The 15,179-nt window shown below is 45.1% G+C and overlaps 1 protein-coding gene across 1 annotated transcript in view; it reads right to left on the bottom strand.

Moving 5' to 3' along the window:
- Positions 1–15,179, bottom strand: part of DAAM2 (dishevelled associated activator of morphogenesis 2) — a 202,585-nt gene that overhangs the window by 102,583 nt on the left and 84,823 nt on the right. Inside the window, exon 4 of the mRNA XM_018567383.1 lies at positions 1,473–1,547. Coding sequence (XP_018422885.1) covers positions 1,473–1,547 — 75 coding nt within the window. The remainder of the gene's footprint in view (positions 1–1,472; positions 1,548–15,179) is intronic.

Here is a 15,179-nt window from a genome sequence, read left to right as displayed (position 1 = left end):
CCTGTAATCGGGGGGACCTTCCCATACAGCGTCTCCTCTAATGGCGGTGCAAAGTGCGGCACACCGGGGACCCCCCACTCACTGATGGATGAGGAATTCTTTATGAACGGCCAGATGAAAGAAGAGCTCCCCGAGCTCCTTCATTAAAATATGTGACGTCCAACAACACAATACGACCATAAATCAGCAGACTAAGAAAACAACCAGTCGGCTGTCCTGTTCCCGGCAATATAAAACCCCCTGAAAGCCAAAATTCAGGCAAGGAGCTGAATACTAATCAATATATATACTTGCCAAAGAATTTATAGTTCTGTTCAGTCCGTTTTGTGATCAAGACATCTATACCAAACAGCACACATGGCAGCTTGACCTCCAGTGCAGTCCGGCAGTATAGCTTGGTCACTGACCTGCCCCCTTTTGCTTTCTCCTCCTGTAAGCATGTTGCCTGTCAGCATATGTGCACAGCAACAGACCCTGCTGAAGTTGAAGACAAACTCTGAAACTCGTACTAGTTGTACTGAAATAGATAACTGTTATAAATGGTCAGTTTATAAAGGACAATGCAAATCCGGCTGATTGGCTCATCTGTCATTTGTTAGCCCTGTTGGTATTTTCTGGATCTGAGCCTGGGAATATGCAGGCCAAATGTTTCCAGGTTATGAGCTCCACCCACTGGTTCCCAAATAAGAGGCATCCAAGACCATTAACAGTTAACAAGAGGCTGTCATGTATAAGAGAAATCTATTTATTGATTAAATGAGCTATTATGGAAGAATGGTGGGCCTAGAATGGTGGGCATAGAATGGTGGGCAGAGAATGGTGGGCAGAGAATGGTGGGCAGAGAATGAAGGGCGGAGAATGGTGGGCTGAGTCATCTGCTTGCCCACAAGATTCCCTGGTGATCTCAAGCAGCGAGATTCCCCGGTGATCTCAAGCAGCGAGATTCCCCGGTGATCTCAAGCAGCGAGATTCCACGGTGATCTCAAGCAGCGAGATTCCACGGTGATCTCAAGCAGCGAGATTCCACGGTGATCTCAAGCAGCGAGATTCCACGGTGATCTCAAGCAGTGAGATTCCCCCACCAAAGTCCACTGTCCTGTTCTTTTTAAATTGTGAGAGTTCCCACCTACTTTGGGGAGTCCCAGCTCCGCCTCCAGCTAATAAATAAATGGACAATCTAACAGAGACAGTGGATGGTGCTTCCTCATATATCTGTGCAGTTGAGAACCTCTGCTTTAATTATCCCTGCCAGGCAGGCTGGGCACACCCAAGTGATGCAAAACCCCCTTTCTCTCAAAATAGCTCATTTATAAGACAAATCTATTCATTAAAATAAAAAAATAAAAAAAAAATAAATAAGACAAAAGTCACTTACTTAACCCCCTTTCTCTCAAAATAGCTCATTTATAAGACAAATCTATTCATTAAAATAAAAAAATAAAAAAAAAATAAATAAGACAAAAATGACTTACTGCTGCCATGGAGTTGATTCGGTCAATGTAATAGTCCGGCCAGCTGGTCGCCAGTTTATTTGGATCTTCTTGTTCCTACAAACAAAAAACACACACAGGGTAAGAGGTGAATGGACGGGTCCAAGAATGGGCCATAGAAAGCCCGATTAAAGCAAGCAAGGCAAACCATGTAAAACATTTTGCGCAGCTTCAGGGTCAGCGGTTACAGGAGAAATAAACTCTTATATTTCTGTTCTTTAAAGCCCAAACACTGTCTCTCAGCATCTGAGTGTGCATAACAGTATTAAATATCGGAGGGAGTGCTCCTCCCCTTATCTCCCTACATAACCTTTTATGTAGCTACCTGGGGAGGAGTGAAGGGCAATACTACCGTGTCGTATCATCTATTTGTGGTAACGTGGGGCAACGTTAAGTGCATTGTTATGATGGGGTGCCATTCAATGTGAATGTGCTGGTACACTAGGGTGCCATTCACTCAGAATGCCTTGGTCTGATAGGGGGTCATTCATTCTGAGTATTATATGATGGGGCGCCAGTCATCCTGAATGCATTGGTACAAAGAGATTCATTCTGAATATGTTGGTATGATGGGGTGCCATTCAGTCTGTATGTGTTGGTATGATGGGGTGCCATATATTGATATTATATGGTACCATTCCTTATGAACGCATTGGTACAATGGGATGCCATTCAGTCTGTATGTGTTGGTATCATGGGGTGCCATTCAGTCTGTATGTGTTGGCACGATGGGGTGCCATTCAGTCTGTATGTGTTGGTATCATGGGGTGCCATTCAGTCTGTATGTGTTGGCACGATGGGGTGCCATTCAGTCTGTATGTGTTGGTACCATGGGGTGCCATTCAGTCTGTATGTGTTGGCACGATGGGGTGCCATTCAGTCTGTATGTGTTGGTACCATGGGGTGCCATTCAGTCTGTATGTGTTGGACCGATGGGGGGCCATTCAGCCTTCTGTATGTGTTGGTATCATGGGGTGCCATTCAGTCTGTATGTGTTGGTATCATGGGGTGCCATTCAGTCTGTATGTGTTGGTATCATGGGGTGCCATTCAGTCTGTATGTGTTGGTATGATGGGGTTCCATTTAGTCTGAATGCGTTGGTCTGATAGGGGGTAATTCCTTCTGAGTGTATTATATGATGGGGCACCATTCATCCTGAATGCATTGGTACAAAGGGGTGCCATTCATTCTGAAGGCATTGTTAAGATGGGGTGACATTTATTCTCGATACATTAGTACAATAGGGTGCCATTCATCCTGAATGCTTTGTTACGATTGGGTGTTATTCATTCTGAATGCAATGGTACAATGGGGTGCCATTTATTCTGAATGCATTGTTACCATAGAGTGCCATTCATTCTAAATGTGTTGGTATGATAGGAGGTCATTCATTCTGAGTGTATTATATGATGGGGCACCATTCATCCTGAATGCATTGGTACAAAGGGGTGTCATTTATTCTGAATGTGTTGATTTGATGGGGTCTCATTCATTCTGAATATGTTACCATGATAAGATATCATTCATTCTAAATGTGTTTGTATTATAGGTGGTAATTAATTCTGAATGCATTGTACGTTGGGGTGCATTTATTCTGAATGTGTTGGTATGATAAGGTGCCATTCATTCTGAATGCTTGGTACAAAGGGGTGCCTTTCATATTGAATGGCACGCCAAGGCACTATGCAAATGCCATCAACACCTGGTTGTGACTAACAGATTATGTGGATTGGAGCAACATTCACCATATTTATTCCCAGATAATTTTTTGTACAAGTCATTCTGAATTGGGAAAGCTGGTCCGATGACCAGTGAAACGTCTTCAAGAAAGTCCAGTTGCCTCAACTTATTTTTTACAGATACGCTGCAGCACAGCGCAATGCACGGCAATACATTAACCAGTGTTGAGCTACCGAAATATAGTGCATGCACCGGCACTGCAATGCATTGGGGTGCCACTACGTTACCGCGAATAGATGGTGTGAACGGGCCCCAAGCATTAGGTACAGAGATCGTCTTTTCGGGGTCACAAGATCGCTACCCTGTCCCTTTAAATGTCTGTTTTCCCATAAAACCGTCTTTTCATTGGTCAGGAGATATTAGGAAACAAAATCGGAAACAGAACTTTGTCTGCGAGCAAAGCTACGAGACGCCAATGCGGTATAAACGTCAACGCTCCTTTTGTGCCTCTTGTTAACCTGAGGGGCCGAGGATTAGGAGCGGCGAACTCCAGAGATTCTGGAGAAGACATTTGCTAGCCGAGAGCAGTTTGGTTACATCATTACATATTAACACACTGTATTTGTTAAGTACACCGCGGCATCGCAACGTCTAAGATTTCAGCTCCTCTCGCTCGTCACCTATTCTGCGTTTATCCTCCGTATCGCCCTTCCAGCCGGTGGTTTTGTCATTAGGCCTTATCCCCAGATCCTACGCTGCCCTAAAAGCGGAAAAAGGCTTTTCTGCGAAGGCACCGCGCGTTTTACAGCCCTCTGTAAGCAAAACCGCAAGAATGCACGTACGATGGAGCCAGCCCTCGTCCAGTTACAGATAATGGAAATGTATTGCACAGTAATGAAGTCATTTAGCGGTTTGAAATGTACGCGTTGCTGCCAGAGTAGATGGACGCACCGATGCTTTATTGATCGGGAAGGTGGGCCCTGAGTGGGCGGCGGGGCGCTCTGCTAGACAGGAGACGCCGAGGGTTTGTAGAGGAAATGTAACAAATCCTTAGGTGAATGATTAGCATTAGAGCTGAGCTGTAGGCAGATATAAAAGACACACAACGGTGCAGCTCTGTAGTCATTAATACATAATTAAATGTATATTTGGAATATAGTCAGTGTAAGTACCTGAATGAGACCCGGTTAGAGCCTCTAGCAGTCCCTATACACCAGGGCTGGAGTACGAGAGGAAGCACAAGGAGCCAACCAGTTAATGTGCTGATAAGAAGCATGCTGATAGTTGGAGAGATCAGAATGACAGAGAGATGAGCTCAGTTGGTGCTGCTTCTACTCTCAGTGTCCAGTCGCAGGCTAAGGGTCGGTTCAAGATGACTTGGACTCAGAGGAAGTTGGTTTAATTATGCCAGACATCAGACCAAGGACATCTAGCGGCAGAATAAGGTACTGCGGGGAAGACAAACTTATAGGGTTATTCACAGAGGAGCCGAAGGATCCAGCCGTAGCTTCGGCTGATCCTTCAGCTCTCTTCAACCGCCAGAGCCCTTCGGTTCAGTATAGCCCGTAAAGCAGCAGAAGACGGACGAGCGACTGAGCCGAGCCGAAGGCATATGCTTCTGCTCGACTGATCCGAAGTGACATCCGAAGCGGGGCGAAGGCCGGCCTTTCTCCAAATGACCTGGGGATGCTGATCTGACATTAAACAATAACAACTGGGTGGAGCCGGATAAGACATCACGGGCGGCTCCGCCCAGTTGCTATTCATTGGCTGGGTGCCAGCCAATTAAAAACAGTTGGGCGGAGCTAGCTGTCACTGCTAGCTCTGCCCAATTGTTTTTTTTTTAAATATGTTTTTTTTAAATCTTTATTTTTTATAATTTAATATTCATTTATATTTTTTAAAAATATTTTTTCTACTTTTTACTTTTTTCACTATTTGCTATTCTGCTTGGTACCACGGAGGTACCGAGCAGAATAGCCGAGCCGAATGCCGGCATTCGGCTATTCACTATTCACTCACTGCTGTTCATCCCCTCTTAGAATAGGGGACGAACGGCAGCGAGTGAGCTACCGGAGCTTCGGCTCAGCCGATCCTGATGTTGGAGCGGCTGTGTCGAAGTCCTTCTGAAGGCAGCCGATGTACGGCTGAAATCAGCCGTACTGAGCCGTAGTGAAAAGCCGAATGTTGTTCGGCTCACTTCACGTCGGCTGGGTTACTCACTCGATTGCCTTCGGCATCTTTGTGAATAACAGTTGAATTATCTTTGACCCCTTCATGGAACCAGGACAGGGAGATAGAAGAATCTTTCCAATGGAGACACAGACAGCAAGACGTTGAGTAAAAATATGGACCCACTTCAAAAATGTTCTGGGACCACCAGGTGGGGATTGGGACAATACCAAGTGATTCGGCTGTCAGAAGCAATTACTACACAAAGAGATCTTCCTTATAGTGGCATAAATCATGTCATGAGAAGACCTTTTCTTCAAAATAAGCTTTACAACCGCATAAATGGGTATTTTATGGTCCATACAAGTACATATATTAGCTATTCTGACATAGTAGCCAAATACCCCCATATGTCCTGAGGATGTCCTGGATGTCTTGAGTGGATGGTTGAGGATGACCTCAACCATCTACGGATCAGCAAACTTAGAAGTCTTTACAATCCCAAAAGAAAAAGTCAATTCCATTCAGTTGAAGCTGATCCCTGCAGTAGCGGTGAGGACAATTCTCAACACGTTTCCCAGATAGGGGACCATCCAACCAACCAACCAACCAACCAACCATAGAATGGACCAAAAGCTCACTGTCATCCAGAGGGAGATGTGATCTAACTCTTGATGGGTGTGTTGGTTGGTTGCTCCTTTACCACTTGGGTCCTGGCCACCATTTTAAAACAGCTTTTGCCCATTCACTGGCAAGACATTTTTTCCCATCATCAGTAGGGACATCAGTTACCTCATATAAGGTTTGTGTGCTTATGTTGCTGAATAATAGATAAAAACTATCAGATATAAAAAAGAGATGAGATCAGGGAAAGCCCCTCCTACTCACTCACTATTGGCTGATCTCTCAATTATTTATTTCCAATGCTAACATAAAGCTCCTCCCCATTCTTCCCCTGTAAATCTGTTACATTGTATCCTGTAACCTGCAAAGAAAGCATTTTCAGTGCTAGGATATTGTAGCTCCTCCCCATTCCTCCGATCATTAAAGGTAGCACCTCCCCATTGCTCCTATTAATAAATATAGTTCCTCCCCATTCCTCTTATTATCAAATATAGCTCCTCCCCATTCCTCTTATTATTATTAAATATAGCTCCTCCCCATTCCTCTTATTATTAAATATAGTTCCTCCCCATTCATCTTATTATTAAATATAGCTCCTCCCCATTCTACTTATTAAATATAGCTCCTCCCCATTCCTCTTATTATTAAATATAGCTCCTCCCCATTCATCTTATTATTAAATATAGCTCCTCCCCATTCTACTTATTAAATATAGCTCCTCCCCATTCCTCTAATTAAATATAGCTGTTGCCCAATCCTCTTATTATTAAATATATTTTCTCCCCATTTCTCCTGTAATATGCTGTAGTCCTCTCCTTATTCCTCTTAGTAATGAGCTGTAACTTCTCCCTATTCCTGATAGTAATTAGATGTAGCTCCTCCCCATTTCTCCCAGTAAAGAGCTGTAGCTCCTCCCCATCCCTCCTTATATTAAGCTGTAGCACCTCCCTATTTATCCTAGTAATTAGATGTAGCTCCTCCCCGTTCCTTGCAGTAAAGAGCTGTAGCTCCTCCCCATCTCTCCTTGCACTAAGAAAGCTGTAACACCTCCTTATTTCTCCTACTAATAAAATGTAGCTCCTCCCTATTCCTCCTAGTAAAGTGATGTAGCTCCTCCCCATTCATCCTTACATTATGCTGTAGCTCCTCCCCCAAAGTTATACATTATTGCAGCATTGAATGCAATTCGACGTGATGAGTGAGGAGAGCTACTGTATGGGGATTTGTGACATAAGACGACCCTGTAGTCTGACTTGAACCCTTCTATAATTGAAACCTCCCTAATAGGGCCCCCTCCTATCTTAGGCCCCACAGAAGCCATGTGGGCTATTATTATGCCACTGCATCTCCCCATTTCTCCTAGTAATTATATGTAGCCCCTCCCTATTTTTTCTAATAAAGAGCTGTAGCTCCTCCCTGTAGCGCTAAGCTGTAACACATCCTCATTTCTCTTTAACATTAGATGTAGCTCCTCCCATTCTTCCTAGTAATTTAGCATAGTTCCTCCCCATAACTCATTGTAAAGAGCTGTAGCTCCTCCGCATTCCACCTTGCACTATGCGGTAGCCCCTTTCCATTTCACCCAGTAATAGAATGTAGCTCCTCCACATTCTTCCTGGTAAAGCACTTTAGCTCCTACCCACTCTTCCTTACACTGAGAGGTAGCTCCTCCCCACTCATCTTGAGATGGAGCTCCTCCCCACTCATTCTGTGATATAGCTCCTCCCCACTCAACCTTACACTAAGCTGTAGCTCCTCCGCCATATTTGTACATAACTGCAGCATTGAATGGAAGTGATCTTGATGAACGTGGAGAGCTCCAGTATATACACGGTGATTTTAGAGACACACAGTTGTACTTCTAATGTCAATTCTACTTTGATTATTCTTATAGTTGCACAGTTCCTTAGAGGAGAGATACTCAGGAACATAAGACATAAACAAAAATGACCCACAATGTTTCACTCTGTCCTTCCAAGAGGAATCCCAGCGACATCTGATACCCCTCACTTATTCCGGATACGTCAACCTGTGCTTGGACCGAGCGCTCGCGGTCTGTGCCCGGGTTACATTTTCTTGTGAACAAGCTGTTGCTAGGTTACCGGAAGAGAACAGAAAACCGCGTTCAACTTGTTAATGTCAGAGTACGAAAACACATGTCGACTATTCCCATAAACCGTCCAAGCGGAAAATGGAAAATATATATAAATATCACTTTAAATATCATCATAAAATTCTGGAAGGAAGAAAAGCCCCGTCTCCACCTTCCACCTACAAACTTATTCCGTAAGACGGCGAGCAATGGTGAAAATACGGCTGGATTTTAGAGTGGTTAAGAGACTGGCGAACGGGAGCAGCGCACATCAACACGTCAGATCAAGAAAACTGAACCATCGTTAACGCGCTTATATATTTTATTTAGAAGTATTTAATATATTTAATATATTGTATCCTTCCTTTTTTCAAATGACCTTAATTCTTGGTTCCTTTGAATTTCCAGTTGTCACCTGCCAGGGGCTTACGAGCAAAAAAGTAAAAAATTTTCCTCTCCTGCATATGCTTTGAGCTGCACCCTGTGTGTCAAGCTTTTACAGCCAAGTCGGGGTGACTGCAGAGATAATTTTAATCTGAGCAAAGAGGGGCTCTTGAGAAGAGATCACACGCGGTCAACACTGACCATATCAGCTGAGGCTGAGATTCACCTCACTGATGATGTCTGTAATCTACCTGGTATGTACTAAACTAGTAAAAAGGTCCTCTGGTCTCCTGTTTTATTGATGGGAAGGTTGGCATGGTGGAAAACTGGGGACCATCTGCCACCCTTGAGATGTATAATAATCATGTACTATGCTAACTTTAGGAGTTGACACTCATATAACACTTCCTTATAAGGGCAATGACTTCCCAAAACCTGCTTCTGTTAAAGGAGAACTATGGGGTCAGTGTTTTTCCCCATAGTTCTCCTTAGGGTAACGGGAGGACACAAACTAGCGTCCTCCCGTTACCCTAAGCTCAGTATACCGCGAGCTAAATCTCACGGTATACTAAGACGCCACAGCCGGAGCGGATCCCGACGTAGATGACGGGATCCGCCCAGCTGCGTCAGTGACAGCTGGCTCTGCCTATCTAGAGCAGAGCCAGCTGTACCCGCCCCCTTCCCCGTCCGTCCCGCCAGTCAGCGCTGGCAGATTGGAGCGGGGAGAGGGGAATCCAGCCCCTCCCCCTGTCACGGCAGAGAGCCGTGACAGGATCGAGAGGTGAGCGAACCTGGTATGTGTTCGCTCACCTCCCTATCTACTGAGCCGACCTGTGACAGTCTCATTGTCACAGGTCGGCTAGAACTATGAGGTGAGTGGAAATCACTCATCTCATAGTTCTCCTTTAAGTAGATCCTTGGTGCCCAACCTGCGAGCCAAGGACCACATGAGGCCCCTTGGTACTTGCTGTGTGGCCCTTTGCACCCTTGAGATGTGTAATAACGATGTACTATGTTAACTTTATGCGTTGACCATATAAGGAAAATATAACACTTCCTTATAAGGGCAATGACTTCCCATAAACCCGCTTCTGTTACTTAGATCCATGGTGCTCAACCTGCGAGCCAAGGACCACATGAGGGCCCTTGGTACTTACTGCGTGGCCCTTTGCACCCTTGAGATGTTTAACAATGATGTACTATGCTAACTTTATGTGTTGACCATATAAGGAAATATAACACTTCCTTACAAGGGCAATGACTTCCCATAAACCCGCTTCTGTTACATAGATCCATGGTGCCCAACCTGCGAGCCAAGAACCACATGAGGGCCCTTGGTACTTGCTGTGTGGCCCTCTGCACCCTTGAGATGTGTAATAACGATGTACTATGCTAACTTTATGTGTTGACCATATAAGGAAATATAGTACTTCCTTATAAAGGCAATGACTTCCCATAAACCTGCTTCTGTTAAGTAGATCTGTGATGCTCAACCTGCGAGCCAAGGACCACATGAGGCCCCTTGGTACTTTCTATGTGGCCCTTTGCAGACCACATCTGTCAGTATTGGAAGCACTCATTTGTAAAGAGGCTTCTTTAGATTGGATGCTCCTTGAGGGCAGAGACTGATGCGAATGTACAATATGTATTGCTCTGTGTAACTTGATGGTGCTGTACATACAATAAAAATATTGACAATGATCTCTAGCAGTCTCATGTAGCAGGTCCCCAGTCTCTATCTCCTGTACTGTGTCTTAAAGTGACATTAAACCCCTCAGATTTTTTAACATAAAACAATACTGTAATGTGCGCCTTACTGTAATCCATGGTTGTTTCCCTTCTCTTTGCTGCTCTTCCTTTTAAATCTGTATCTGTTCTCATGCTGGGCAGGACTTCTGTTTTGCAGCAGACTGCCTTGTCTCAGGAATGGATACACGGTGTCTGTGTATAGATTTGTATAGGCTTGTAACCTGAGCCAGCAGTACAGGAAGAGGCCCTGAGCTGCAAAGGGAAGTTCTGCCCAGCATGAAAAGACATGAGGATTTAAAAGGAAGAGCAGCAAAGAGAAGGGAAACAACCATGGATTACAGTAAGGCGCACATTACAGTATTGGTTTATGTTCAAAAATCTGAGGGTTTAATGTCACTTTAAGTCTCTAAGCACACTTTTTGCCGTGTACAGTCTCTGATCGTCTCCTCTAATATGTCTGAAGTCCCAGACAGTCTTCTGCTGCATGCTGAATATTTTGTGTGGCCCTTTGGAGGTGTCAGGGGCCATAGTTGAGGCTTCCTAAACCGTGTAAGCTGACCACTGCAGTAGAAGCTGGGGCTAGATTTCCAACTGGAGGCCTTGCGTGATCTGTTACACTATTTCCAATTCACTTTCATTTTCCAGCATGCAAACATTCACTCAACACCAATTGGTCTAATCCGAATCTTGGTTTAGGCAAGTCATTCTGCTCATCCCTACACATCGCAACCGGCTACACTTGAATTTGGCACAGCCAGAAGGTTGCAGACAATGGAGCATCTTGAAAAGAGAAAAGGAATTACATTCGTCTGAGAAAATTATAGAATGAGTAAGATTTTTAAAATGCTATAAGGGGGCTCCCTTCTGAAAAAGTTACTTGCTTGGCTATCATAGCTGATAAGACACTGAACACACAGGCCGTTGTCATGGCTGCTTAGGAGAAAGGGAATATTGGACTTCAGAGGTCCCGTCTTGATGTCCCCATTCAGTGGAACCATCTTGGATTTTAGAGGTCCCATCTTGATGTCCCCATTCAGTGGTACTATCTTGGATTTTAGAGGTCCCATCTTGATCTACCGACTCAGTGGTACCATCTTGGATTTTAGAGGTTCCATCTTGATGTCCCCATTCAGTCGTACCATCTTGGATTTTAGAGGTCCCATTTTGATGTTCCCATTCAGTGGTACCATCTTGGATTTTAGAGGTCCCATCTTGATCTACCGACTCAGTGGTACCATCTTGGATTTTAGAGGTTCCATCTTGATGTCCCCATTCAGTGGTACCATCTTGGATTTTAGAGGTCCCGTCTTGATGTCCCCATTCAGTGGTACCATCTTGGATTTTAGAGGTCCCATCTTGATCTCCCGACTCAGTGGTACCATCTTGGATATTAGAGGTTCCATCTTGATGTCCCCATTCAGTGGTACCGTCCTGGATTTCAGATGTCCCATTTGGAGGTAATCATTTAGTGGTAGCATCTAGGATTTTAGAGATCCCATCTTAATGTCTCCATTCAGTGGTACCATCTTGGATTTTAGAGGTTCCACCTTGATGTCTTCATTCAGTGGTACCATGTTGGATTTTAAAGGTCCCACCTTGATGTCCCCATCCAGTGGTACCATCTTAGCTTTCAGGGGTTCCACCTTGATGTCCCCATTCAGTGGTACCATCTTGAATTTTAGAGGTTCCATCTTGATGTCCCCATTCATTGGTACAATCTTGGATTTCAGAGATCCCATCTTGATGTCTCCATTCATTGGTACCATCATTACTGTGTTGGTGGTGCTCCTTGGCTTGGTGTTAAAATACTATGCCCAAGAAATTGCCCTCTAGGTGGTGTGGTGCAACTGGTGGCTCATCTTGGTATGCCTTCTAAGATTCATCTGATTTAATTAAATTAATAGACTAGCATCATTGTCACATATTGGTTGTTATTTTTGTTTTTTGTTAAAAACTCGAGTCAGTGCAAATCTACTCCAAATGCTAAGCTACTGTACCTGGAGGAGTGGCCGTTCATAGGCAGGCTGAATTTGCACAAAGGCCACCCTAGGTAATGTCCACATGTGATGCTGAGCCTCCATGATTGAAAGAACTGCAATCCAATAAATGGAGGGGGTGGGCCAGGGACAGTCAGGCTGGGGAGGAAATGACTAGATGATGCTGAATGTCCTCCAGCAATGAAATGAGGCTGGTTCTATCTGACTTGCTGCAGCTTCTAATGCACATTGCGAGAAGCTCACAGTGTGCAGTGAAATCAGAGTAAACAATTTCAGTCCAGGAGAGGAGCCGGTACAACTGGGCAAGACTGAAGGGGAGGCCGGAGTTCAGCTTTAAAATGTGTTTAAATGCCCGTCCTCGATAACATGTCTGTGAGGTGCACTGACTTGGCTGGATAGGGTTAATCAATGAGGAATTTTGCAGCATTATTGCTCCTCTGTGATCTGGCTGTCTGGATACTCCCTGGAGACGGCATTTTAATAAACCCATAGTATGCAGTTAATGATGGTTGTGTTGGCATGAGCAGGACTCAGCGAGTCCCAGATTCCAGTCTGCGGTCCCCGGATTGACCCCCACCCTGAGTGCATTCCCATTGCTTTGCTCAATGTCTGCCCCATGCGACTCTGAACCTTGGGTGCACCCCACTCTTTATTCTTCCCGTCAGAGGGGGCGTGGAACAGAAAACCCCCCCAGCAACCGGTATCCCCCCAGGGTCACTAAGGGACAATCACGTTCAACAATACGGGAACTGGCGAAAGTTACACAAACACTATGCACAGGATCCGTCCTCAGCATCACAACTACGCCTCTGCTTTATCAAAAAGGAAACTCATTAACAAGGAACTCCGGCCTAATTAAGAGGCAGGATATTGTACAAGACGGAGGAACCTTTCCAGAGCTGCCAGCTGCCACTCATTTCCAGGCTCCATTTCAGGACCAATCTGGTCAAGTGCATTGAGGAGAACCAGTAAGGCTTTTGGGTGAATTGAATTGTAAACTTTAGTTTATACATTTATTTTGTTTCTAGTTTGTTATTGCTTATATAGAAGTAAACATTGACTGTGTTCCCAACCCCGCCCACCGGTCACAAGTATTACCATGGGGTATCACACTTCCTGTTGTTTGCATTTATTTTAGGGCCCATTCAAACCATATCGTACTGCGCATTTGAGGAATGATAGGGCGCCTAGCACGTGCATTGCGTTGCCATTTATGTGAACCTCTGGTCAGCCATGTGTTGCAGCACAGTGCAGGGTCCCCCAATATTATGGATTGCTATGCGGTGGAAAAAAAATAGTGCATGCAATAGTGTTTGCACTAAATGTGTCACTATCCAAATACTGCCGCCTTCACCTTCGTAACATCTCCAAAATACGCTCCTTCCTCGCTTGTTATCTTTCATCTTGACTATTGCAACTCCCTCATCATTGGCCCACCACTGCTCTGGCTCCTCTCCCCTTCAGTCTATCATGAATGCAGCTGCTAGACTCATCCACCTAACCAGCCGCTCAGTGTCTGCAACCCCCCTCTGCCAATTCCTGCACTGGCTTCCATCCTCCGCCCCCTCTGCCAATCCCTGCACTGGTTCCCATCCCCTGCCCCCCTCTCCCCTCCACTGACTTCCAATAGCCCAAAGGATACAATTCTAAATATTAAAAAAGACTTACAAAGCCATCCACAACTCTGCCCCCGGCTATATCTCAAACCTTGTCTCAAAGTATCACCCTAATTGTCCTTTCCGCTCTTCCAAAGACCTCCTGCTTTCCAGCGCCGTCGTCAACTCCTCCCATGCTTGCCTCCAGGACTTCTCTAGAGTCTCTTCCATCTTCTGGAACTCTTTACCCCAACCTGTCCGTCTATCTCCCACTCTGACTGCCTCTAGGCGATCCCTTAAGACTCATCTCTTCAGGGAAGCCTATCCCACCTCAACCTTACCATTCAACCATAACGTTCTCAAATAATTCATCCCCACACAGCTACCTCCTCATGTATCACTTCCCCCTGCCTCTTAAAATGCCCATACACTGCACGATTCTCATACGAGAATCGCGGGAAATCTCGCGATTGTACGAGAAACGTGCAGTGTATGGAAGGCGTGCGACCGTTTCTACTGTACGGTTGCACGTCTTCCGTCGAAACAGCATGCCAGAAAACCCGCCGGGAATCGTACGATTCTCGGCGAGTTAGTGGCCTGCTGGTTCGACAACTGCCGAACGGGCCGGTGTGCGCACGCGCACACAGCCCGTTTGCAGTCATCGTAAGCCCGCCCCTCATTACAGTCATCGTAAGCCTGCCCCTCAGGGGGGCGGGCTTGCGATGATCGCAAGTACGATCTGCCTGTCTAAGATGGGCAGATCGTACGTTTTTTAACTACTTTACAACCCTTGCAAGACAAAAGTCTTGCGAGGGTTGTAAAGTGTATGGCCACCTTTAGATTGTAAGCCCTCAGGGGCAGGGCCCTCCTTACCATCATGTCTTGAATTGTATTGTGATTGTAATGTCTTCCTTATAATGTATAGCGCTGCACAAACTGTTGGCGCTATATAAATCCTGTATAATAATAATAATAATGATGATAATAATGATGGTCACAACGCACGCAAGAAACGCGCGCCACACTTGCAGTGGCATTCATCGTTAATGATCCAGATGTCTTTGTGTGCGAAAAACACATGGTTAAAAAACGCACAAAGCTCAAAAAGGTGCATCCTATATGCTGTGCTTTTTGCACATATGGGAGCCCATTGAAATGAATGAGCTGCCCTATGCATTACTAATGTACACAAATGCAGAGCGCGCTAGGTCGCCCGCCGCAAGTGTGAATGGGGGCTCAAGCTACAATCTTTGTACAATCAATTTTAGATTGATCAAAACTATGTGTTATGAGGACCAAGCTAAACTATCCAATCAGACAGGTCCCAATAGTTATTAGTAGATCTAAAGGAGATTGTACCATCAGATTGTAACACATATGGTGATCTTCAATGAGA

The sequence above is a fragment of the Nanorana parkeri genome, unplaced genomic scaffold, assembly GCF_000935625.1.
Source record: "Nanorana parkeri isolate BGI_ZX_2015 unplaced genomic scaffold, ASM93562v1 scaffold1040, whole genome shotgun sequence".
In the NCBI taxonomy this organism is placed as follows: Eukaryota; Metazoa; Chordata; class Amphibia; order Anura; family Dicroglossidae; genus Nanorana; species Nanorana parkeri.
The sequence above is the reverse complement of the archived record's forward strand: the minus strand, read 5'-3'. Positions and strand labels throughout refer to the sequence as shown.